The sequence below is a fragment of the Engystomops pustulosus genome, chromosome 9 (assembly GCF_040894005.1).
Source record: "Engystomops pustulosus chromosome 9, aEngPut4.maternal, whole genome shotgun sequence".
In the NCBI taxonomy this organism is placed as follows: domain Eukaryota; kingdom Metazoa; phylum Chordata; class Amphibia; order Anura; family Leptodactylidae; genus Engystomops; species Engystomops pustulosus.
In genome coordinates this window covers 1751552-1777256 of record NC_092419.1, presented here as the reverse complement: position 1 = coordinate 1777256, position 25705 = coordinate 1751552, and the positions used below count along the sequence as shown (strand labels likewise).

Genomic DNA, 25705 nt, shown 5'->3' with positions numbered 1-25705 from the left:
ACCAGAGTATCCACCGACACCAGAGCATCCACAGACACCAGAGTATCCGCAGCATCGACACCAGAGTATTTACAGCATCGATACCAGAGCATCCACAGACACCAGAGTATCCACAGACACCAGAGTATCCACAGCATCGACACCAGAGTATCCACCGACACCAGAGTATCCACATTGTTAAGGAGGTCGCACTGGTTTCGGACGCCATCTTGACTACTGTCCGCCATCTTTGCAAGCCCGGAGGCGTATAATGACTGCACAAAGGGGTCTTAATTAGCGGGGTTCTATGTACAGGAATAGGCCCTTCTTTAACTAAGGTGGTTTTTCCCTTTCCTTTCTGTCTCCCTGCGTATCCCAGGGAGGTGGGGGCTATGTGACTAGGGGCGGGGCTACGTGACTAGGGGCGGGGCTGGTGTGGGGGGGGGGGCTACGTGACTAGGGGCGGGGCTACGTGACTAGGGGCGGGCCTGTGTCGTGGGTGGTACAGGAAGTGGGCATAGCTTAAATAGGGGCTGCAGACGTCACTCACCCTCTTTCTGGATTGCGTTTCCCACCCGCCCTCCCTTTGTTTAAGGTATTTTCGGCTTTACTTTTGTCACAGCTGGCGGTTGGTTGGGTTATTTGGCCTACATGCCCATTGGCTGGCAGGCATACAGGTGGGAGGGGTTTGGTTGCTCTTTGTTTGTTTAAATTTGTTACCTGTCAAGTTATGTTTTAAATAATACAAAAAAATAATATAAAAAAAATACAAGATGTTTATTATAATAATAATATATAAAGCTGTGGCCGACCCTCACGTCACCCACATATGTTTATCGTTAATACAAGTCTCTGTGTGTTTATTTATCGGCGAATATTGGTTTAAGGTTAAAGGGGCCTGAGCTCCCGGTGGTTTATGGTTTTAATTTTATTTGGGCAGTCTAGATACAGCGGCCATGTTCCCTGACCATTGTCAAGTTAATGTCATGATTCAAACTTCATTTTATGTAACCTGTTTGCTGGCCTGTCAGCTAATACCCTGTGACATGTAATTAGAAGCCAGTCTGTCCTCGATGCTGCATGATATTAGGATTCTGGAGCCACTTATCATCTCCTTCACAGCATTAGTATAAACAATATCTGTGTACAAGGTCTCTGAGAACTGAGCACAATTAATTAACTTTCTTTTCCCAGAAGTGCTGATGTCCAATAGCTTTGCAGTATACTATTCACACCCCTTTGATGATTCTTCTGTTTGTTATATATTATGCATTTTCATTATTAAAGGAGAGAAGATCTTGACTAAGAGATTGACATGTCTTGGTCTCTTGTTCAATCAAGGGTTAATTAGGACTCACCTTACAAAAGTCTAGAGGGCTGTTGGGGCCCTGCATAAAAATCCCTAACACACAGCATCGACACCAGAGTATCCACAGACACCAGAGTATCCACAGCATCCATACCAGAGTATCCACAGACACCAGAGTATCCACAGACACCAGAGTATCCACAGCATCCATACCAGAGTATCCACAGACACCAGAGTATCCACAGCATCGACACCAGAGTATCCACAGCATCGACACCAGAGTATCCACAGCATCGACACCAGAGTATCCACAGCATCGACACCAGAGTATCCACAGCATTCATACCAGAGTATCCACAGACACCAGAGTATCCACAGCATCCATACCAGAGTATCCACAGACACCAGAGTATCCACAGCATCCATACCAGAGTATCCACAGACACCAGAGTATCCACAGACACCAGAGTATCCACAGCATCCATACCAGAGTATCCACAGCATCGACACCAGAGTATCCACAGCATTCATACCAGAGTATCCACAGACACCAGAGTATCCACAGCATTCATACCAGAGTATCCACAGACACCAGAGTATCCACAGCATTCATACCAGAGTATCCACAGACACCAGAGTATCCACAGCATCCATACCAGAGTATCCACAGACACCAGAGTATCCACAGCATCCATACCAGAGTATCCACAGACACCAGAGTATCCACAGACACCAGAGTATCCACAGCATCCATACCAGAGTATCCACAGCATCGACACCAGAGTATCCACAGCATTCATACCAGAGTATCCACAGACACCAGAGTATCCACAGCATCCATACCAGAGTATCCACAGACACCAGAGTATCCACAGCATCCATACCAGAGTATCCACAGACACCAGAGTATCCACAGCATCCATACCAGAGTATCCCCAGACACCAGAGTATCCCCAGACACCAGAGTATCCACAGCATCGACACCAGAGTATCCACAGCATCGACACCAGAGTATCCACAGCATCGACACCAGAGTATCCACAGACACCAGAGTATCCACAGACACCAGAGTATCCGCAGCATCGACACCAGAGTATCCACAGACACCAGAGTATCCACAGCATCGACACCAGAGTATCCACAGACACCAGAGTATCCACAGCATCGACACCAGAGTATCCACAGACACCAGAGTATCCACCGACACCAGAGTATCCGCAGCATCGACACCAGAGTATCCACAGACACCAGAGTATCCACAGCATCGACACCAGTGCATCCACAGCATCGACACCAGAGCATCCACAGACACCAGAGTATCCACAGACACCAGAGTATCCACAGACACCAGAGTATCCGCAGCATCGACACCAGAGTATCCACAGACACCAGAGTATCCACAGCATCGACACCAGTGCATCCACAGCATCGACACCAGAGTATCCACAGACACCAGAGTATCCACAGCATCGACACCAGAGTATCCACAGACACCAGAGTATCCACAGCATCGACACCAGAGTATCCACAGACACCAGAGTATCCACCGACACCAGAGTATCCGCAGCATCGACACCAGAGTATCCACAGACACCAGAGTATCCACAGCATCGACACCAGTGCATCCACAGCATCGACACCAGAGTATCCACAGACACCAGAGTATCCACAGACACCAGAGTATCCGCAGCATCGACACCAGAGTATCCACAGACACCAGAGTATCCACAGCATCGACACCAGTGCATCCACAGCATCGACACCAGAGTATCCACAGACACCAGAGTATCCACAGCATCCATTCCAGAGTATCCACAGACACCAGACTATCCACAGCATCGACACCAGAGTATCCACAGACACCAGAGTATCCACAGCATCCATTCCAGAGTATCCACAGACACCAGAGTATCCACAGACACCAGAGTATCCACAGACACCAGAGTATCCACAGCATCCATACCAGAGTATCCACAGCATCCATACCAGAGTATCCACAGACACCAGAGTATCCACAGCATCCATACCAGAGTATCCACAGACACCAGAGTATCCACAGACACCAGAGTATCCACAGACATCAGAGTATCCACAGCATCCATACCAGAGTATCCACAGACACCAGAGTATCCACAGACACCAGAGTATCCACAGCATCGATACCAGACTATCCACAGACACCAGAGTATCCACAGACACCAGAGTATCCACAGCATCGATACCAGACTATCCACAGACACCAGAGCATCCACAGACACCAGAGTATCCACAGCAATGACACCAGAATATCCACAGCATCGACACCAGAGTATCCACAGCATCGACACCAGAGTATCCACAGACACCAGAGTATCCACAGCAATGACACCAGAGTATCCACAGACACCAGAGTATCCACAGCAATGACACCAGAGTATCCACAGACACCAGAGTATCCACAGCATTGATAATACTCCATCCTCTCGCTCTATCCTAGGTATTCTAGGTCGTTGCCTGGTTTCTTACTGTCTAGTTTATCTGGGTCGGAAGCTTCAATGGTTTCAGACAAGGAGGAAGAAAATATTTCGGCCACTTCTGTTGGAGTATCAAATGTAAACGGGACTGTGGAAAGGAGACACATTATTATTATACGAAACTGGCAGAAAACATTCTACAACTTGTTGGCTTTTTGCCGCTTCACCAGAAACAGCACAAGTCTTCTCTATGACTTTCTCTATATTCAGTTGAGGCCTCAGGATGAAGGGTTGTATTTTACCGGACGGGTTGTGGTTTTAAGCAGCACCTTTTTTTTTTTTGGGCCATTATCTCACTGTTTAAGAAGTTTAAGTTTAGATGACACCTACCACAACTTCCTCATGGCAGTCCTGGGGGTGTTTGTGAGGCTTTAGGTTATCATGAGGACCAGGGGCAACCCACGACTACAAGCGACTCCTTCTGCAAACACTAAATGCGGCTCATTTACTAAGGGTCCGTCGGACGCATTTTCGTCTGGTTTCCCGGCGATTTTCGTTTTGCCCTGAATTGCCTCGGGATTTTGGCAGAAATCAGGGGCGTGGCCGTCGGACAAACCGCAGAATTTAAAAAAGGATTTGTGTCCCAAGATCAGCCCTTACATGCACTGGGAAGAAGGTGAGCTCAGGTGGACCTCAACGCTGCAACCACACCAGGTGGATATCGGGTGCACGAGGTTAGTGAATTGTGGCAGACCCGAATTCTCGTCAGACAATGCACCGCGGGATCGCGCCGGGACCGGGTAAGTAAATGTGCCCCAATGTCTTCGGCCTCATAGGTGATCCGGTATCTGGATCCGAGACCTGGTCTTAACGTGTCTGACGTGGATCAGGTTTGATCTCCGCTGCCTCCCCGCCCGTCCCATCACCCCCCACATCCCTTTATACCCACAGTGGCGTGCGGATTTGAAACTGGTTGTAATGGGGCTTATTACATCCCGTCTCCCCGATCTGCCCCATTATGGTAATGGGCTCATTACTACCGGACGTTATCTCGTTAGCGGTGGCTCAGGATTATCTACAGTCTGTGTATATTCTTACATCTGCAGGACGGTTCTGCTCCGGACCAGCGCTTGTTCTCCATACATGTTCTCTCCTTGGAGCCGAACATCCGCAGCCCGGACTGGCATTCATACTTCACTGTACCTTCAATCTTGTAGGAGGTCCCTACTTTAGTAGACCCGATAGGAACCCCTGGATTCGGACAGTCGCCCTCTGTGTGAAAGGCAGAGAGGTTATTAATGGGGAATGAAAATAGTAAGAGAAGAAATAATAAAAATCTGTATTTATATATCGCCATCATATTCCGCAGCCAAATCCCAGCGGACATATACAAGTGGAGGGGATGGGGTCACTGGTGCAGGTAGTGGGGCGAAGGGATAGGGTCACTGATGCAGGTAGTGGGGCGTGGGGATGGGGTCACTGATGCAGGTAGTGGGGCGTGGGGATGGGGTCACTGATGCAGGTAGTGGGGCGTGGGGATGGGGTCACTGATGCAGGTAGTGGGGCGTGGGGATGGGGTCACTGATGCAGGTAGTGTGGCGTGGGGATGGGGTCACTGATGCAGGTAGTGTGATGAGGGGATGGGGTCACTGATGCAGGTAGTGGGGAGAGGGGATGGGGGGTCACTGATGCAGGTAGTGGGGTGAGGGGATGAGGTCACTGATGCAGGTAGTGGGATGAGGAGATGGGGTCACTGATGCAGGTAGTGGGGCGTGGGGATGGGGGGTCATTGATGCAGGTAGTGGGGCGAGGGGATGGGGTCACTGATGCAGGTAGTGGGGAGAGGGGATGGGGTCACTGATGCAGGTAGTGGGGCGAGGGGATGGGGTCACTGATGCAGGTAGTGGGGCGAGGGGATGGGGTCACTGATGCAGGTAGTGGAGCGATTGGATGGGGTCACTGATGCAGGTAGTGAGGCGAGCGGATGGGGTCACTGATGCAGGTAGTGGGGCAAGGGGATGGGGTCACTGATGCAGGTAGTGGGGAGAGGCGATGGAGTCACTTGTGCTGGTAGTGGGGAGAGGGGATGGGGTCACTGATGCAGGTAGTGGGGTGAGGGGATGGGGTCAATGATGCAGATAATGGGGCAGGGGATGGGGTCACTGATGCAGGTAGTGGGGCGAGGGGAGGGGGTCACTGATGCAGGTAGTGGGGCGAGGGGAGGGGGTCACTGATGCAGGTAGTGGGGCGAGGGGAGGGGGTCACTGATGCAGGTAGTGGGGCGAGGGGAGGGGGTCACTGATGCAGGTAGTGGGGCGACCAGAGGAGAGGAGCCTGGACACTTCTTCCTCTGTGACCGGCTCAAAGGAAGAGAGTGAACAAGGTAATGTACCAGAGAGATGGGGATTAGTAGGGGGAGGGGATTGAGAAATTATTTTGTGGTGATTACAATCAATTTTATCTTTAAAGTAGGGGCCAGATCTTCAGCTCCAAGAACAATCTACAAAGTGCAAAGATCCCAAATATTTCCAGGACCTTTCATTGTTACAGGACCTGCACAGAGTCCTGCAGCCAGTGACTGGAGATAATTATTATATAATTTTTTATATTCATGAGATATTTTAGATTATTTGTACCTTTGTCGTCACATTTCGTTACTTCTCCGCTCCATTTCCCATTTGCCTGACAAGTTCGGTTTCCAGGTCCAAACATTTCGAATCCTCCCCAACACTCGAAGTGCAGGACGTCTCCTATGAAATATTTTTTTTGTCGGGGATAGTATACTCCATTATCAAACATGACCGGTCTGGGGCACTCCACGGCTAGAGAGGGAGGGAAACACAAGGAGAGTATGAGGAGTGTGGGCTCTGCTACCAATGTATCCTCCAAGGTAATGGATCCCAAAGATTAAAGGGAGGGTCCACTTTACTTTTTTCGGTTACGTCCGGGGGGGGGGATGATAGGCAGATTACCAAAATCCATCTATTGAAAGCTCTGCGTGGCTTTATTGATGTGCAATGTGAAGCCTTCTGGTTCACCTCATCAGCTTCTGCTTTTACCTCTTGTGGCTCCTCGTGACTTCATAGGAAATAATTCAGGCCGCGGGCAGATTTGAACCCGCCAGACCCAAATACTGATGGTCCGCTCATTAATATTCATGAATACCATCATAAGGTCCGGAAGGTACATCAGTCATGGACAGGTAGAGATCACATGACCCTCCATCTGCCGCCATTTTGTGGACAGTTACGGCAGCTCAGGAGGTAAAAAAACATTTCTGAACCTGAATTTACTTTACATTGTAAGAAAGCGAAGCAGAACTATTCATAGATTTAGTCTCATTCTGCCCCTTGGTAGGAGCCAAAGTTCCTTGAAGCCTCCTCAGGAGCAGATGGACATTGCATAGAGGCGTAACGATATAACTTGGAGATTCTGGATCCTAACTACTGCAACACCCCTGCGGATGCAAAGGGTTAGTTCGGTGTTGTGAAAGTGTCCCTCTCCATGTCAGAAGCTGCAGCATGAGAGACTTAGTAATTACAGCCTGTGAATACTGTCTGGGGAGGCAACAGTTAACTATGTGTGAGTTATTAACCAATGATGTGGCTGTATTGCAAACTGGACTATGATTGGAGAGGAGCTACCACCTGACCAGGGGGAGTATAAAACCCCTGTGCAGGGTGAGAGACTCCATCTTGGAGTCCAGTCCGCAGAGACAAAGTGAAGAGAGAGGCAGTGTCATTACACCTTCAGTACCGACACATAGCTAATCCCAGGACAAGAGTCAGGAAGCTCAGATCCAGAGCTGCAGCTTCCACAGTTTGTCATGTCCCAGGACTTGTTTCTATTCATTGACATGTATATGTGTTATACTGCTATGCCTTTTGACCCTGCTGTCTTCCTGTCCTCTAGCTGCAGTATCGTAACTTCTCCCCTCTCCCTCATGTTGGCAGCCATCTTTCATGTCAGGAAAAGCATATGTATGTATGTTCCTGCTACTCTGGCAAATTAGATCCTTTTCACACCGTTGTAACCAGAATTTCTTCAAGATTTCTGCACCAAATAAAGCTAGACTCTTCCTACATGCCTCTACAATGTAGTTGGCGCTATCTGACAATAAGTGATTTGGTGTGAGTACTGGTTAAAGCAAAGGTATAAGACTATCTATAAACACCTGCTTACAGCCAGGTTATTGAGTCAGAATAGTTTGGACACAGCTCCATCCCAGCATCTACTCCCAGGCTGCACCTACTACCAGACTGGTGCCTATTCCTGAGGACCCTCTCCATGACCACTCCAGTACCAGAATTTGCTGTTACCCGTTTCTGGCCGTTGCCTGCTGTTGTTCAATAAAGAACTATAAGTTGATTTACACAACGTTGCCTCCGTCTGATCCCTGGATATGGCTGTTATCACCACGGGCTCCCCATCCATTACCCAGGGACATATCTTACAGACACTCAGGGGATGCCGCAGGGAGAACCAGTACATCAGCCTCTCCCTCTATATTTCTTGCACACACCACCTGCTGGAGAGCTGCCAGGCTGTAGGACAGTCCTCTGGACCCCATACCAAGCACCGTGACACTAGCGTGCCCTAGGCCGCAACCACCAGCCACTCCTGTATTCTTGGTCCTTGGCTGCCTCCAGGCCCCAAGAAAAGGCCCTGGGGGGGGATGTTGCACTACCATGAGGCATTTCTAACTGTGTTGTTATCTTACCTGGGGTCCCAGGCGTGACCTCTGACCCTGCCCCTATAGCTACACATCAATCATCTCTTACCTCTGCATTCGGCCTTGACTTTATCATTTGACCATTTCCCATTGTAGAGGCAGTCCCGTGAGTTGGACGGGTGCGCGTACAAGCCTTCAGGGCATTTGTACACCACCCTCATAAAATCTTCCCCTTTAACTTCCCGATATTCTCCACCTTTAATGTCGATGTTATCCAGAGCACATTTGGGTGCAGGGGCAGCAATGGAGCCTGAAACCAGAGAGGAAAGTTATGGGAATGAGATTCATGTTGTTGTAGGGTTGTCTTTCCCCACCATGAATAGTATATCACGATACTGGGCAGATTTACTTACCCGGTCCATTCGCGATCCAGCGGCACGTTCTCTGCGGTGGATTCGGGTCCGGTCAGGATTCATTAAGGTAGTTCCTCCGATGTCCACCAGGTGGCGCTGCTGTGCTGAAGAGCATCGGAACGCACTCAAGTTCACCGGCCTATTCCTAGTGAAGGTAAGTGCAAGCTCCGAGACCCTTTTTTTTTTTTAAATGCGGCGGTTTTTCTGAATCCGTCGGGTTTTTGTTTGGCCACGCCCCCCGATTTCCGTGGCGTGCATGCCGGCTCCGATGCGCCACAAAATCGATCGCGTGCGCCAAAACCCAGGGGCAATACAGGGAAAATCGGTGCAAATCAGAAATATTCGGGTAACACATCGGGAAAACGCGAATCGGGCCCTTAGTAATCTGGCGTCATCCTCCGGAGCTGCACTCACAGTTCTGCATGTTTCTACCTCACAGTCCCTGTGTGGCCTTTATATTGGGATCTGTATAGTAATCCTGCTCTATTATAGAAATCTCTTGCCTACAGTAGATTAATGATATAAAGTAGGGTGTAGCTCAGCAAACAGGATGACCATAGATAAAGTTAAGTAACATATTGTACTGAACGCTTGTTGCTGGGTTCCCCCACATTCTACAGCTACTTATGGCAGAAGAGTGTCCACCACTAGGGGGAGCTCTATGCACAGGGATCTACACGGCTGTTAGAGTGGAGCCTTGGATTACACAAATAAGTCGGAAATACTTGTTATCCAAATCACTTGTGTATCAAAGCATGTTTTCCCATAGGAAATCATGGAAACTTGGATGATTGGTTCCATAATGTCCAAATACTTTCAATCATAGAACAATCAATGCTGCCTCATTATCCCGCTCACTCGTATATCAAAGTAATTTTTCCCATAGGAAATCTTAGTGGAGAGATCACAGAATGCTTGTATTATGAAATATTGCTTGTAAACCCAGGCAATTTTTTGTCAAATGAAAACTTGTCTTGGAAAACACCAGAGACCAAGTTACTCGGAATCCGAGGTTCCACTGAATTCCGTCATAATAATCCCCAGGAAGACGGAGGCTCAGGACGTTAGGGGTCCAGGTTTCTTAAGGAGCCTCTGGCATTTCTATCATATTTGGAAATTGAAAAAAAAATATTTATGTCATCACCATTATGTAGAAAGAGAGAACATTTTTCTAACAAGCCCAAACAATGCACCCAATCAGTGCCCAAATAATGCAAAGGGAATAATATTACTAAGTGGCCACATTTATCAAGAGCAGTGAAGTGTGTACTATGTGCAGGGTCCTGTGTACTATGTGCAGTGTGTACTATGTGCAGTGTCCTGTGTACTATGTGCAGGGTCCTGTGTACTATGTGCAGTGTCCTGTGTACTATGTGCAGGGTCCTGTGTACTATGTGCAGGGTCCAGTGTGCTATGTGCAGTGTGTACTATGTGCAGGGTCCTGTGTGCTATGTGCAATGTCCTATGTACTATGTGCAGGGTCCTGTGTACTATGTGCAGGGTCCTGTGTGCTGTGTGCAGGGGTCCTGTGTACTATGTGCAGGGTCCTGTGTACTATGTGCAGTGTCCTGTGTACTATGTGCAGTGTCCTGTGTACTATGTGCAGGGGTCCTGTGTACTATGTGCAGGGGTCCTGTGTGTTATGTGCAGCGTCCTGTGTACTATGTGCAGGGGTCCTGTGTACTATGTGCAGTGTCCTGTGTACTATGTGCAGGGGTCCTGTGTACTATGTGCAGGGGTCCTGTGTGCTATGTGCAGGGTCCTGTGTACTATGTGCAGTGTCCTGTGTACTATGCGCAGTGTCCTGTGTACTATGTGCAGGGGTCCTGTGTGTTATGTGCAGCGTCCTGTGTACTATGCGCAGTGTCCTGTGTGCTATGTGCAGGGTCCTGTGTACTATGTGCAGTCTCCTGTGTACTATGTGCAGCGTCCTGTGTACTATGTGCAGGGTGTCCTGTGTACTATGTGCAGGGTCCTGTGTACTATGTGCAGTGTCCTGTGTACTATGTGCAGGGGTCCTGTGTGCTATGTGCAGGGGTCCTGTGTGCTATGTGCAGTGTCCTGTGTACTATGTGCAGGGTCCTGTGTACTATGTGCAGGGTCCTGTGTACTATGTGCAGTGTGTACTATGTGCAGTGTCCTGTGTACTATGTGCAGGGTCCTGTGTACTATGTGCAGTGTGTACTATGTGCAGTGTGTACTATGTGCAGGGTCCTGTGTACTATGTGCAGTGTCCTGTGTGCTATGTGCAGTGTCCTGTGTACTATGTGCAGTGTGTACTATGTGTGGTGTCCTGTGTACTATGTGCAGTGTGTACTATGTGCAGGGTCCTGTGTACTATGTGCAGTGTGTACTATGTGCAGGGTCCTGTGTACTATGTGCAGTGTCCTGTGTACTATGTGCAGGGTCCTGTGTACTATGTGCAGGGTCCTGTGTGCTATGTGCAGTGGTCCTGTGAGCTATGTGCAGGGTCCTGTGTACTATGTGCAGGGTCCTGTGTGCTATGTGCAGTGGTCCTGTGTGCTATGTGCAGGGTCCTGTGTACTATGTGCAGGGTCCTGTGTGCTATGTGCAGGGTCCTGTGTACTATGTGCAGAGTCCAGTGTACTATGTGCAGGGCCCTGTGTACTATGTGCAGGGGTCTTGTGTACTATGTGCAGGGTGTACTATGTGCAGAGTCCTGTGTACTATGTGCAGTGTGTACTATGTGCAGGGTCCTGTGTACTATGTGCAGAGTCCTGTATACTATGTGCAGTGTGTCCTGTGTACTATGTGCAGGGGTCCTGTGTACTATGTGCAGTGTCCTGTGTATTATGTGCATTGTGTCCTGTGTACTATGTGCAGGGTCCTGTGTACTATGTGCAGTGTCCTGTGTACTATGTGCAGTGTCCTGTGTACTATGTGCAGTGTCCTGTGTACTATGTGCAGGGGTCCTATGTACTATGTGCAGGGGTCCTGAGTACTATGTGTAATGTCCTGTGTACTATGTGCAGGGTCCTGTGTGCTATGTGCAGGGTCCTGTGTACTATGTGCAGTGTGTACTATGTGCAGAGTCCTGTGTACTATGTGCAGGGTCCTGTGTGCTATGTGCAGTGGTCCTGTGTGCTATGTGCAGGGTCCTGTGTACTATGTGCAGGGTCCTGTGTACTATGTGCAGGGGTCTTGTGTACTATGTGCAGGGGTCCTGTGTACTATGTGCAGGGTCCTGTGTACTATGTGCAGAGTCCTGTATACTATGTGCAGTGTGTCCTGTGTACTATGTGTAGTGTCCTGTGTACTATGTGCAGGGTCCTGTGTACTATGTGCAGTGTCCTGTGTACTATGTGCAGGGTCCTGTGTACTATGTGCAGGGTCCTGTGTACTATGTGCAGTGTGTACTATGTGCAGAGTCCTGTGTACTATGTGCAGGGTCCTGTGTACTATGTGCAGTGTGTACTATGTGCAGAGTCCACTGTACTATGTGCAGGGTCCTGTGTGCTATGTGCAGGGTCCTGTGTACTATGTGCAGAGTCCAGTATACTATGTGCAGGGTCCTGTGTACTATGTGCAGGGGTCTTGTGTACTATGTGCAGGGGTCCTGTGTACTATGTGCAGGGTCCTGTGTACTATGTGCAGAGTCCTGTATACTATGTGCAGTGTGTACTATGTGCAGTGTCCTGTGTACTATGTGCAGTGTCCTGTGTACTATGTGCAGTGTCCTGTGTACTATGTGCAGGGGTCCTATGTACTATGTGCAGGGGTCCTGTGTACTATGTGTAGTGTCCTGTGTACTATGTGCAGGGTCCTGTGTGCTATGTGCAGGGTCCTGTGTACTATGTGCAGTGTGTACTATGTGCAGAGTCCTATGTACTATGTGCAGGGTCCTGTGTGCTATGTGCAGTGGTCCTGTGTGCTATGTGCAGGGTCCTGTGTACTATGTGCAGGGTCCTGTGTGCTATGTGCAGGGTCCTGTGTACTATGTGCAGAGTCCAGTGTACTATGTGCAGGGTCCTGTGTACTATGTGCAGGGGTCCTGTGTACTATGTGCAGGGTCCTGTGTACTATGTGCAGAGTCCTGTATACTATGTGCAGTGTGTACTATGTGCAGTGTCCTGTGTACTATGTGCAGTGTCCTGTGTACTATGTGCAGTGTCCTGTGTACTATGTGCAGGGGTCCTATGTACTATGTGCAGGGGTCCTGTGTACTATGTGCAGTGTGTACTATGTGTAGAGTCCTGTGTACTATGTGCAGTGTCCTGTGTGCTATGTGTAGTGGTCCTGTGTGCTATGTGCAGGGTGTCCTGTGTGCTATGTGCAGGGTGTCCTGTGTACTATGTGCAGTGGTCCTGTGTGCTATGTGCAGGGTCCTGTGTGCTATGTGCAGGGTCCTGTGTACTATGTGCATTGTCCTGTGTACTATGTGCAGGGTCCTGTGTGCCATGTGCAGGGTCCTGTGTACTATGTGCAGTGTCCTGTGTGCTATGTGCAGTGTCATGTGTACTATGTGCAGTGTGTACTATGTGCAGTGTCCTGTGTACTATGTGCAGGGGTCCTGTGTAATATGTGTAGTGTGCACTATGTGCAGGGTCCTGTGTGCTATGTGCAGTGTGTACTATATGCAGTGTCCTGTGTACTATGTGTGGTGTCCTGTGTACTATGTGCAGTGTGTACTATGTGCAGTGTCCTGTGTACTATGTGCAGGGGTCCTGTGTACTATGTGCAGGGGTCCTGTGTACTATGTGCAGGGTCCTGTGTACTATGTGCATTGTCCTGTGTACTATGTGCAGGGTCCTGTGTGCTATGTGCAGGGTCCTGTGTACTATGTGCAGGGTCCTCTGTACTATGTGCAGGGTCCTGTGTGCCATGTGCAGGGGTCCTGTGTACTATGTGCAGGGGTCCTGTGTACTATGTGCAGGGTCCTGTGTACTATGTGCAGGGTCCTGTGTGCTATGTGCAGTGTGTACTATGTGTGGTGTCCTGTGTACTATGAGCAGGGGTCCTGTGTGCTATGTGCAGTGTGTACTATGTGCAGTGTCCTGTGTGCTATGTGCAGGGTCCTGTGTACTATGTGCAGTGTCCTGTGTACTATGTGCAGGGGTCCTGTGTACTATGTGCAGGGGTCCTGTGTACTATGTGCAGGGGTCCTGTGTGCTATGTGCAGGGTCCTGTGTACTATGTGCAGGGGTCCTGTGTGCTATGTGCAGTGTCCTGTGTACTATGTGCAGTGTCCTGTGTACTATGTGCAGGGTCCTGTGTGCTATGTGCAGGGGTCCTGTGTGCTATGTGCAGGGTCCTGTGTGCTATGTGCAGTGTCCTGTGTGCTATGTGCAGTGTCCTGTGTACTATGTGCAATGTCCTGTGTATTATGTGCAATGTCCTATGTACTATGTGCAGGGTCCTGTGTACTATGTGCAGTGTCCTGTGTACTATGTGCAGTGTCCTGTGTACTATGTGCAGGGGTCCTGTGTGCTATGTGCAGTGTGTACTATGTGCAGTGTCCTGTGTGCTATGTGCAGGGTCCTGTGTGCTATGTGCAGGGGTCCTGTGTGCTATGTGCAGGGTCCTGTGTGCTATGTGCAGTGTCCTGTGTGCTATGTGCAGTGTCCTGTGTACTATGTGCAATGTCCTGTGTATTATGTGCAATGTCCTATGTACTATGTGCAGGGTCCTGTGTACTATGTGCAGTGTGTACTATGTGCAGGGTCCTGTGTACTATGTGCAGTGTGTACTATGTGCAGTGTCCTGTGTGCTATGTGCAGGGTCCTGTGTGCTATGTGCAGGGGTCCTGTGTGCTATGTGCAGGGTCATGTGTGCTATGTGCAGTGTCCTGTGTGCTATGTGCAGTGTCCTGTGTACTATGTGCAATGTCCTGTGTATTATGTGCAATGTCCTATGTACTATGTGCAGGGTCCTGTGTACTATGTGCAGTGTCCTGTGTACTATGTGCAGTGTCCTGTGTACTATGTGCAGGGGTCCTGTGTGCTATGTGCAGGGGTCCTGTGTACTATGTGCAGGGTCCTGTGTACTATGTGCAGTGTCCTGTGTGCTATGTGCAGTGTCCTGTGTACTATATGCAGGGTCCTGTGTACTATGTGCAGTGTGTACTATGTGCAGTGTCCTGTGTACTATGTGCAGGGTCCTGTGTACTATGTGCAGTGTGTACTATGTGCAGTGTCCTGTGTACTATGTGCAGGGTCCTGTGTACTATGTGCAGTGTGTACTATGTGCAGTGTCCTGTGTGCTATGTGCAGGGTGTCCTGTGTGCTATGTGCAGGGGTCCTGTGTGCTATGTGCAGTGTCCTGTGTACTATGTGCAGGGTCCTGTGTACTATGTGCAGGGTCCTGTGTACTATGTGCAGTGTCCTGTGTACTATGTGCAGTGTCCTGTGTACTATGTGCAGGGTGTACTATGTGCAGGATGTACTATGTGCAGTGTCCTGTGTACTATGTGCAGGGTCCTGTGTACTATATGCAGGGTCCTGTGTACTATGTGCAGGGTCCTGTGTACTATGTGCAGGGGTCCTGTGTACTATGTGCAGGGTCCTGTGTGCTATGTGCAGTGTCCTGTGTACTATGTGCAGGGTCCTGTGTACTATGTGCAGGGGTCCTGTGTGCTATGTGCAGGGCCCTGTGTACTATGTGCAGTGTGTACTATGTGCAGGGTCCTGTGTACTCTTTGCAGTGTCCTGTGTACTATGTGAAGGGTGTGTACTATGTGCAGGGTCCTGTGTACTATGTGCAGTGTGTACTATGTGCAGGGTCCTGTGTACTATGTGCAGGGTCCTGTGTGGTATGTGCAGGGGTCCTGTGCTCCCCTGCACAGTGTTATTACTCCCCATATAATAGCCCACACGTTGCCCCCCCCTGTACAGTGTTATTACTCCCCATATAATACCCCACACATTGCCCCCCTGTATAGTGTTATTACTCCCCATATAATACCCCACACATTGCCCCCCCCTGTACAGTGTTATTACTTCCCATTTAATACCCCACACATTGCCCCCCCCTGTACAGTGTTATTACCCCCCATATAATACCCCACTCATTGCCCCCTCCATGAACAGTGTTATTACTCCCCATATAATACCCCACACATTGCCGCCCTGTACAGTGTTATTACCCCCATATAATACCTCACACATTACCGCCCTGTACAGTGTTATTACCCCCATATAATACCTCACACATTGCCCCCTGTACAGTGTTATTAACCCCCATATAATACCTCACACATTACCGCCCTGTACAGTGTTATTACTCCCCATATAATACCCCACACATTGCCCCCCTGTACAGTGTTATTACCCCCATATAATACCCCACACATTGCCCCCCCCCTGTACAGTGTTATTACTCCCCATAAAATACCCCACACATTACCCCCTGTACAGTGTTATTACCCCACATATAATACCCCACACATTGCTCCCCTGTACAGTGTTATTACTCCCCATAAAATACCCCACAAATTACCCCCTGTACAGTGTTATTACCCCACATATAATACCCCACACATTGCTCCCCTGTACAGTGTTATTACTCCCCATATAATACCCCACACATTACCCCCTGTACAGTGTTATTACTACCCATATAATACCCCACACATGGCCCCCCCTGTACAGTGTTATTACTCCCCATATAATACCCCACACATTGCCCCCTCCCTGTACAGTGTTATTACCCCCATATAAAACCCCACACATTGCCCCCTTCCTGTACAGTGTTATTACTCCCCATATAATACCCCACACATGGCCCCCCCTGTACAGTGTTATTACTCCCCATATAATACCCCACACATTGCCCCCCTGTACAGTGTTATTACCCCCCATATAATACCCCACACATCGCCCCCCTGTACAGTGTTAATACTCCCCATATAATACCCCACACATTGCCCCCTCCCTGTACAGTGTTATTACTCCCCATATAATACCCCACACATTGCCCCCCTGTACAGTGTTAATACTCCCCATATAATACCCCACACATTGCCCCCTGTACAGTGTTATTACTCCCCATATAATACCCCACACATGCCCCTCCCTGTACAGTGTTATTACTCCCCATATAATACCCCACACATTGCCCCCCTGTACAGTGTTATTACCCCCATATAATACCCCACACATTACCCCCCTGTACAGTGTTATTACTCCCCATATAATACCCCACACATTGCCCCCCCCTGTACAGTGTTATTACCCCCCATATAATACCCCACACATTGCCCCCCTGTACAGTGTTATTACTCCCCATATAATACCCCACACATTGCCCCCCTGTACAGTGTTAAAACTCCCCATACAATACCCCACACATTGCCCCCTGTACAGTGTTATTACTCCCCATATAATACCCCACACATTGCCCCCCCCCTGTACCGTGTTAATACTCCCCATATAATACCCCACACATTGCCCCCCTGTACAGTGTTATTACTCCCCATATAATACCCCACACATTGCCCCCCCCCCCTGTACAGTGTTATTACTCCACATATAATACCCCACACATTGCCCCCCTGTATAGTGTTATTACTCCCCATATAATACCCCACACATTGCCCCCCCCCTGTACAGTGGTATTACTCTCCATATAATACCTCACACATTGCCCCCTTCCTGTACAGTGTTATTACTCCCCATATAATACCCCACACATTGCCTCCCTGTACAGTGTTATTACTCCTCATATAATACCCCACACATTGCCCCTCCCTGTACAGTGTTATTACTCCCCATATAATACCCCACACATTGCCCCCTTCCTGTACAGTGTTATTACCCCCCATATAATACTCCACACATTGCCCCCCTGTACAGTGTTATTACTCCCCTTATAATACGCCACACATTGCCCCGCTGTACAGTGTTATTACTCCTCATATAATACCCCACATTGCCCCTTCCTTGTACAGTGTTAATACTCCCCATATAATACCCCACACATTGCCCCCTGTACAGTGTTATTACTCCCCATATAATACCCCACACATGGCCCCCCTGTACAGTGTTATTACTCCCCATATAATACCCCACACATGGCCCCCCCTGTACAGTGTTATTACTCCCCATATAATACCCCACACATTGCCTCCCTGTACAGTGTTATTACTCCCCATATAATACCCCACACATTGCCCTCTCCCTGTACAGTGTTATTACTCCCCATATAATACCCCCCACATTGCCCCCCTGTACAGTGTTAATACTCCCCATATAATACCCCACACATTGCCCCCTGTACAGTGTTATTACTCCCCATATAATACCCCACACATTGACCCCCCTGTACAGTGTTAATACTCCCCATATAATACCCCACACATTGCCCCCCTGTACAGTGTTATTACTCCCCATATAATACCCCACACATTGCCCCCTTTACATTGTTATTACTCCTCATATAATACCCCACATATTGCCCTCCTGTACAGTGTTATTACTCCCTATATAATACCCCACACATTGCCCCCCTGTACAGTGTTATTACCCCCCATATAATACCCCACACACTGCCCCCCTGTACAGTGGTATTACCCCCCATATAATACCCCACACATTGCCCCCTCCCTGTACAGTGTTATTACTCCCTATATAATACCCCACACATTGCCCCCCTGTACAGTGTTATTACCCCCCATATAATACCCCACACATTGCCCCCCTGTACAGTGTTATTACTCCCCATATAATACCCCACACATTACCCCCTGTACAGTGTTATTACTCCCCATATAATACCCCACACATTGCCCCCTCCCTGTGCAGTGTTATTACTCCCCATATAATACCCCACACATTGCCCCCTTACTGTACAGTGTTATTACCCCCCATATAATACCCCAAACATTGCCCCCTGTACAGTGTTATTACTCTCCATATAATACCCCACACACTGCCCCCCTGTACAGTGTCATTACTCCCCATATAATACCCCACACATTGCCCCCCTGTAGTGTTATTACTCCGTATATAATACCCCACACATTGCCCCCTGTACAGTGTTATTACTCCCCATATAATACTCCACACATTACCCCCCTGTACATTTTATTACTCCACGTATAATACCCCATACATTGCCCCCCCTGTACAGTGTTATTACTCCCCATATAATACCCCACACATTGCCCTCTGTACAGTGTTATTACTCCCCATATAATACCCCACACATTGCCCCCTGTACAGTGTTATTACTCCCCATATAATACCCCACACATTGCCCCACTGTACAGTGTTATTTCTCCCCATATAAAACCCCACACATTGCCCCCTCACTGTACAGTGTTATTACCCCCATATAATAACCCACACATTGCCCCCCTGTACAGTTATTACTCCCCATACAATACCCCACACATTGCCCCCATGTACAGTGTTATTACTCCCCATATAATACCCCACTCATTGCCCCACTGTACAATGTTATTACTCCCCATATAATACCCCACACATTGCCCCCCCCTGTACAGTGTTATTACCCCCCACATTGCCCCCCTGTACAGTGTTATTACTCCCCATATAATACCACACACATTACCCCCCTGTACAGTGATTACTCCCCATATAATACCCCACATATTGCCCCCCTGTAACGTGTTATTACTCCCCATATTTAACCCCATACATTGCCCCCGTGTACAGTGTTATTCCTCCCCATATAATACCCCACACATTGCCCCCTGTGCAGTGTTATTACTCCCCATATAATACCCCACACATTGCCCCCCTGTACAGTGTTATTACTCCCCATATAATACCCCCACATTGCCCCCTGTACAGTGTTATTACTCCCCATATAATACCCCACACATTGCCCCCTGTACAGTGTTATTACTCCCCATATAATACCCCACAAATTGCCCCCTTTACATTGTTATTACTCCTCATATAATACCCCACATATCGCCCTCCTGTACAGTGTTATTACTCCCTATATAATACCCCACACATTGCCCCCCTGTACAGTGTTATTACTCCCTATATAATACCCCACACATTGCCCCCCTGTACAGTGTTATTACTCCCCATATAATACCCCACACATATTGCCCCCCTGTACAGTGTTATTACTCCCCATTTAATACCCACACATTGCCCCCCCCTGTACAGTGTCATTACTCCCCATATAATACCCCACACATTGCCTTCCCTGTACAGTGTTATTACCCCCCATATAATACCCCACATATTGCCCCCCTGTACAGTGTTATTACTCCCCATATAATACCCCACACATTGCCCCCCTGTACAGTGTTATTACTCCCCATATAATACCCCACACATTGCCCCCCTGTACAGTGTTATTACTCCCCATATAATACCCACACATTGCCCCCCCCTGTACAGTGTTATTACCCCCCATATAATACCCCACACATTGCCCCCGTGTACCGTGTTATTACTCCCAATATAATACCCCAAACATTGCCCCCTCCCTGTACAGTGTTATTACTCCCCATATAATACCCCACACATTGCCCCCTGTACAGTGTTATTACTCCCCATATAATACCCCACACATTGCCCCCTGTACAGTGTTATTACTCCTCATATAATACCCCACATATTGCCCACCTGTACAGTGTTATTACCCCCCATATAATACCCCACACATTGCCCCCCTGTACAGTGTTATTACTCCCCATATAATACCCCACACATTGCCCCCCTGTCCAGTGTAATTACTCCCCATATAATACCCCACACATTGCCCCCCTGTCCAGTGTAATTACTCCCCATATAATACCCCACACATTGCCCCCTCCCTGTACAGTGTTATTACTCCCATATAAAACCCCACACATTGCCCCCTCCCTGTACAGTGTTTTTACCCCCATATAATACCCCACACATTGCCCCCCTGTACAGTTATTACTCCCCATACAATACCCCACACATTGCCCCCCTGTACAGTGTTATTACTCCCCATATAATACCCCACTCATTGCCCCACTGTACAATGTTATTACTCCCCATATAATACCACACACATTGCCCCTCCCTGTACAGTGTTATTACCCCCCATATAATACCACACACATTGCCCCCCTGTACAGTGTTATTACTCCCCATATAATACCACACACATTACCCCCCTGTACAGTGTTATTACTCCCCATATAATACCCCACACATTGCCCCCCTGTAAAGTGTTATTACTCCCCATATATTACCCCACACATTGCCCCCCAGTACAGTGTTATTACTCCCCATATAATACCCCACACATTGCCCCCTGTACAGTGTTATTACTCCCCATATAATACCCCATACATTGCCCCCCAGTACAGTGTTATTACTCCCCATATAATACCCCACACATTGCCCTACCCCTGTACAGTGTTATTACTCCCCATATAATACCCCACACATTGCCCCCTTTACAGTGTTATTACTCCCTATATAATACCCCACACATTGCCCCCCTGTACAGTGTTATTACTCCTCATATAATACCCCACACATTGCCCCCCTGTACAGTGGTATTACTCCCCATATAATACCCCACACATTGCCCCCTCCCTGTACAGTGTTATTACTCCCCATATAATACCCCACACATTGCCCCCTGTACAGTGTTATTACTTCCCATATAATACCCCACACATTGCCCCCCCTGTACAGTGTTATTACTCCTCATATAATACCCCACATATTGCCCGCCTGTACAGTGTTATTACCCCCCATGTAATACCCCACACATTGCCCCCCTGTCCAGTGTAATTGCTCCCCATATAATACCCCACACATTGCCCCCTCCCTGTACAGTGTTATTACCCCCATATAATACCCCACACATTGCCCCCCTGTACAGTTATTACTCCCCATACAATACCCCACACATTGCCCCCCTGTACAGTGTTATTACTCCCCATATAATACCCCACTCATTGCCCCACTGTACAATGTTATTACTCCCCATATAATACCCCACACATTGCCCCCCCTGTACAGTGTTATTACCCCCCACATTGCCCCCCTGTACAGTGTTATTACTCCCCATATAATACCCCACTCATTGCCCCACTGTACAATGTTATTACTCCCCATATAATACCCCACACATTGCCCCCCCTGTACAGTGTTATTACCCCCCACATTGCCCCCCTGTACAGTGTTATTACTCCCCATATAATACCACACACATTACCCCCCTGTACAGTGTTATTACTCCCCATATAATACCCCACACATTGCCCCCCTGTACAGTGTTATTACTCTCCTTATAATACCCCACACATTGCCCCCCTGTACAGTGTTATTACTCCCCATATAATACCCACACATTGCCCCCTGTACAGTGTTATTACTCCCCATATAATACCCCACACATTGCTCCCCTGTACAGTGTTATTACTCCCCATATAATACTCCACACATTGCCCCCTGTAAGTATTATTACCCCCCCATATAATACCCCACACATTGCCCCCCTGTAAGTATTATTACTTCCCCCCATATAATACCCCACACATTTCCCCCCTGTACAGTGTTATTACCCCCCATATAATACCCCACACATTGCACCCCTGTACAGTGTTACTACTCCCTTTTTAATACCCCACACATTCCACCCCTGTACAGTGTTACTACTCCCTTTTTAATACCCCAAACATTGCCCCCTGTACAGTGTTATTACCCCCCCTTATAATACCCCACACATTACCCCCCTGTACAGTGTTATTACTCCCCATATAATACCCTACACATTGCCCCCTGTACAGTGTTATTACCCCACATAAAATACCCCACACATTACCCCCTGTACAGTGTTATTACTCCCCATATAATACCCCACACATTGCCCCCTGTACAGTGTTATTACTCCCCATATAATACCCCACACATTGCCCCCCTGTACAGTGTTATTACTCCCCATGTAATACCCCACATATTGCCCCCTGTACAGTGTTATTACCCCCCATATAATACCCCACACATTGCCCCCCTGAACAGTGTTATTACTCCCCATATAATACTCCACACATTACCCCCCTGTACAGTGTTATTACTCCCCATATAATACCCCACACATTACCCCTTGTACAGTGTTATTACTCCCCATATAATAACCCACACATTACCCCCTGTACAGTGTTATTACCCCCCATATAATACCCCACACATTGCCCCCCTGTACAGTGTTATTACCCCCCATATAATACCCCACACATTGCCCCCTGTACAGTGTTATTACTCCCTATATAATATCCCACACATTGCCCCCTGTACAGTGTTATTACTCCCCATGTAATACCCCACACATTACCCCCCTGTACAGTGTTATAACTCCCCATATAATACCCCACACATTACCCCCCCCTGTACAGTGTTATTACTCCCCATATAATACCCCACACATTACCCCCCCCTGTACAGTGTTATTACTCCCCATATAATACCCCACACATTACCCCCCCTGTACAGTGTTATTACTCCCCATATAATACCCCACACATTGCCCCCTCCCTGTACAGTGTTATTACTCCCCATATAATACCCCACACATTGCCCCCCTGTACAGTGTTATTACTCCCCATATAATACCCCACACATTACCCCCCTGTACAGTGTTATTACTCCCCATATAATACCCCACACATTGCCCCCCTGTACAGTGTTATTACTCCCCATATAATACCCCACACATTGCCCCCCTGTACAGTGTTATTACTCCCCATATAATACCCCACACATTGCCCCCCTGTACAGTGTTATTACTCCCCATATAATACCCCACACATTGCCCCCCTGTACAGTGTTACTACCCCCCATATAATACCCCACACATTGCCCCCCTGTACAGTGTTATTACTCCCCATATAATACCCCACACATTGCCCCCCTGTACAGTGTTATTACTCCCCATATAATACCCCACACATTGCCCCCCTGTACAGTGTTATTACTCCCCATATAATACCCCACACATTGCCTCCCGGTACAGTGTTATTACCCCCCATATAATACCCCACACATTGCCCCCCCTGTACAGTGTTATTACTCCCCATATAATACCCCACACATTACCCCCCTGTACAGTGTTATTACTCCCCATATAATACCCCACACATTACCCCCCTTTACAGTGTTATTACTCCCCATATAATACCCCACACATTACCCCCCTGTACAGTGTTATTAACCCCCATATAATACCCCACACATTGCCCCCCTGTACAGTGTTATTACTCCCCATATAATACCCCACACATTACCCCCCTGTACAGTGTTATTACTCCCCATATAATACCCCACACATTGCCCCCCTGTACAGTGTTACTACCCCCCATATAATACCCCACACATTGCCCCCCTGTATAGTGTTTTTACTCCCCATATAATACCCCACACATTGCTCCCCTGTACAGTGTTATTACTCCCCATATAATACCCCACACATTACCCCCCTGTACAGTGTTATTACTCCCCATATAATACCCCACACATTACCCCCCTGTACAGTGTTATTACTCCCCATATAATACCCCACACATTGCCCCCCTGTACAGTGTTACTACCCCCCATATAATACCCCACACATTGCCCCCCTGTATAGTGTTTTTACTCCCCATATAATACCCCACACATTGCCCCCCTGTACAGTGTTATTACTCCCCATATAATACCCCACACATTGCCCCCCTGTACAGTGTTATTACTCCCCATATAATACCCCACACATTGCCCCCCTGTACAGTGTTTTTACTCCCCATATAATACCCCACACATTGCCTCCCTGTACAGTGTTATTACTCCCCATATAATACCCCACACATTACCCCCCTGTACAGTGTTATTACTCCCCATGTAATACCCCACACATTGCCCCCTGTACAGTGTTATTACCCCCCATATAATACCCCACACATTGCCCCCTGTACAGTGTTATTACTCCTCATATAATACCCCACACATTGCCCCCTGTACAGTGTTATTACTCCCCATATAATACCCCACACATTGCCCCCCTGTACAGTGTTATTACCCCCCATATAATACCCCACACATTGCCTCCCTGTACAGTGTTATTACTCCCCATATAATACCCCACACATTGCCCCCCCTGTACAGTGTTATTACCCCCCATATAATACCCCACACATTATTATCTATTACACAGTCCGGTGATAAAAGCAAATTTTCTTCAATTTTTTTTTCTAGAGTCGGATATTTTCTGGATGATGAGAAAACCGGAATAAATATTGGGGATCCCCCCCCCGGTCACTCACCTGCGATGTGTACGAGGAGCAGCAGAGGGAACATCTTGTGCGTCCTGCTGCCGTCTGATCCTCGCTGAGGGTTTGGTGCAGTGCATATAGCAGGGGTTGAGGACGGGTCAATTCCTGTAATTGATAGAATAAACATTTGGGTTGCACAAGGTGTTTGCGGAGGGGAGGAGCCGGGATCTTACCCAATTCCCCAGAAAAAGGGGAAATTCCTCAGATTTTTTGTGGCAATGTGAGAGTTTTGCATCAGGTCAGAACATGACAAATCACCCCGAAAATCCAATGGGACAAGGGGTGTAGGGGGTAAAACCCAAGACAAGGGGCACAAGCATCACTGCCCAGGATTACAGCGCCTCCCCTGTCTACAGGTCGCGTCTGGTACTGCAGCTCAGCTCTATGGACGCTGGGGGATGGTCCTATGATGTTGGGGGTTGGTCTGATGATGTTGGGGGTCGGTCTGATGATGTTGGGGGTCGGTCTGATGATGTTGGGGGTCGGTCTGATGATGTTGAGGTTGGTCTGATGACGTTGGGGGTCGGTCTGATGATGTTGGGGGTCGGTCTGATGATGTTGGGGGTCGGTCTGATGATGTTGGGGGTCGGTCTGATGATGTTGGGGGTTGGTCTGATGATGTTGGGGGTCGGTCTGATGACGTTG

General features: G+C 48.3%; 1 protein-coding gene across 1 annotated transcript in view; it reads right to left on the bottom strand.

Moving 5' to 3' along the window:
* The window catches only part of LOC140078099 (complement factor B-like), a 65822-nt gene extending 40657 nt beyond the window's left edge, over positions 1-25165 (bottom strand). Inside the window, exons 1-5 of the mRNA XM_072125948.1 lie at positions 25052-25165; positions 8523-8723; positions 6378-6563; positions 4840-5013; positions 3794-3889 (exon numbers count right to left, since the gene is read on the bottom strand). Coding sequence (XP_071982049.1) covers positions 3794-3889; positions 4840-5013; positions 6378-6563; positions 8523-8723; positions 25052-25085 — 691 coding nt within the window. The 5' untranslated portion in view covers positions 25086-25165. The remainder of the gene's footprint in view (positions 1-3793; positions 3890-4839; positions 5014-6377; positions 6564-8522; positions 8724-25051) is intronic.
* Positions 25166-25705: the final 540 nt, after the last annotated feature.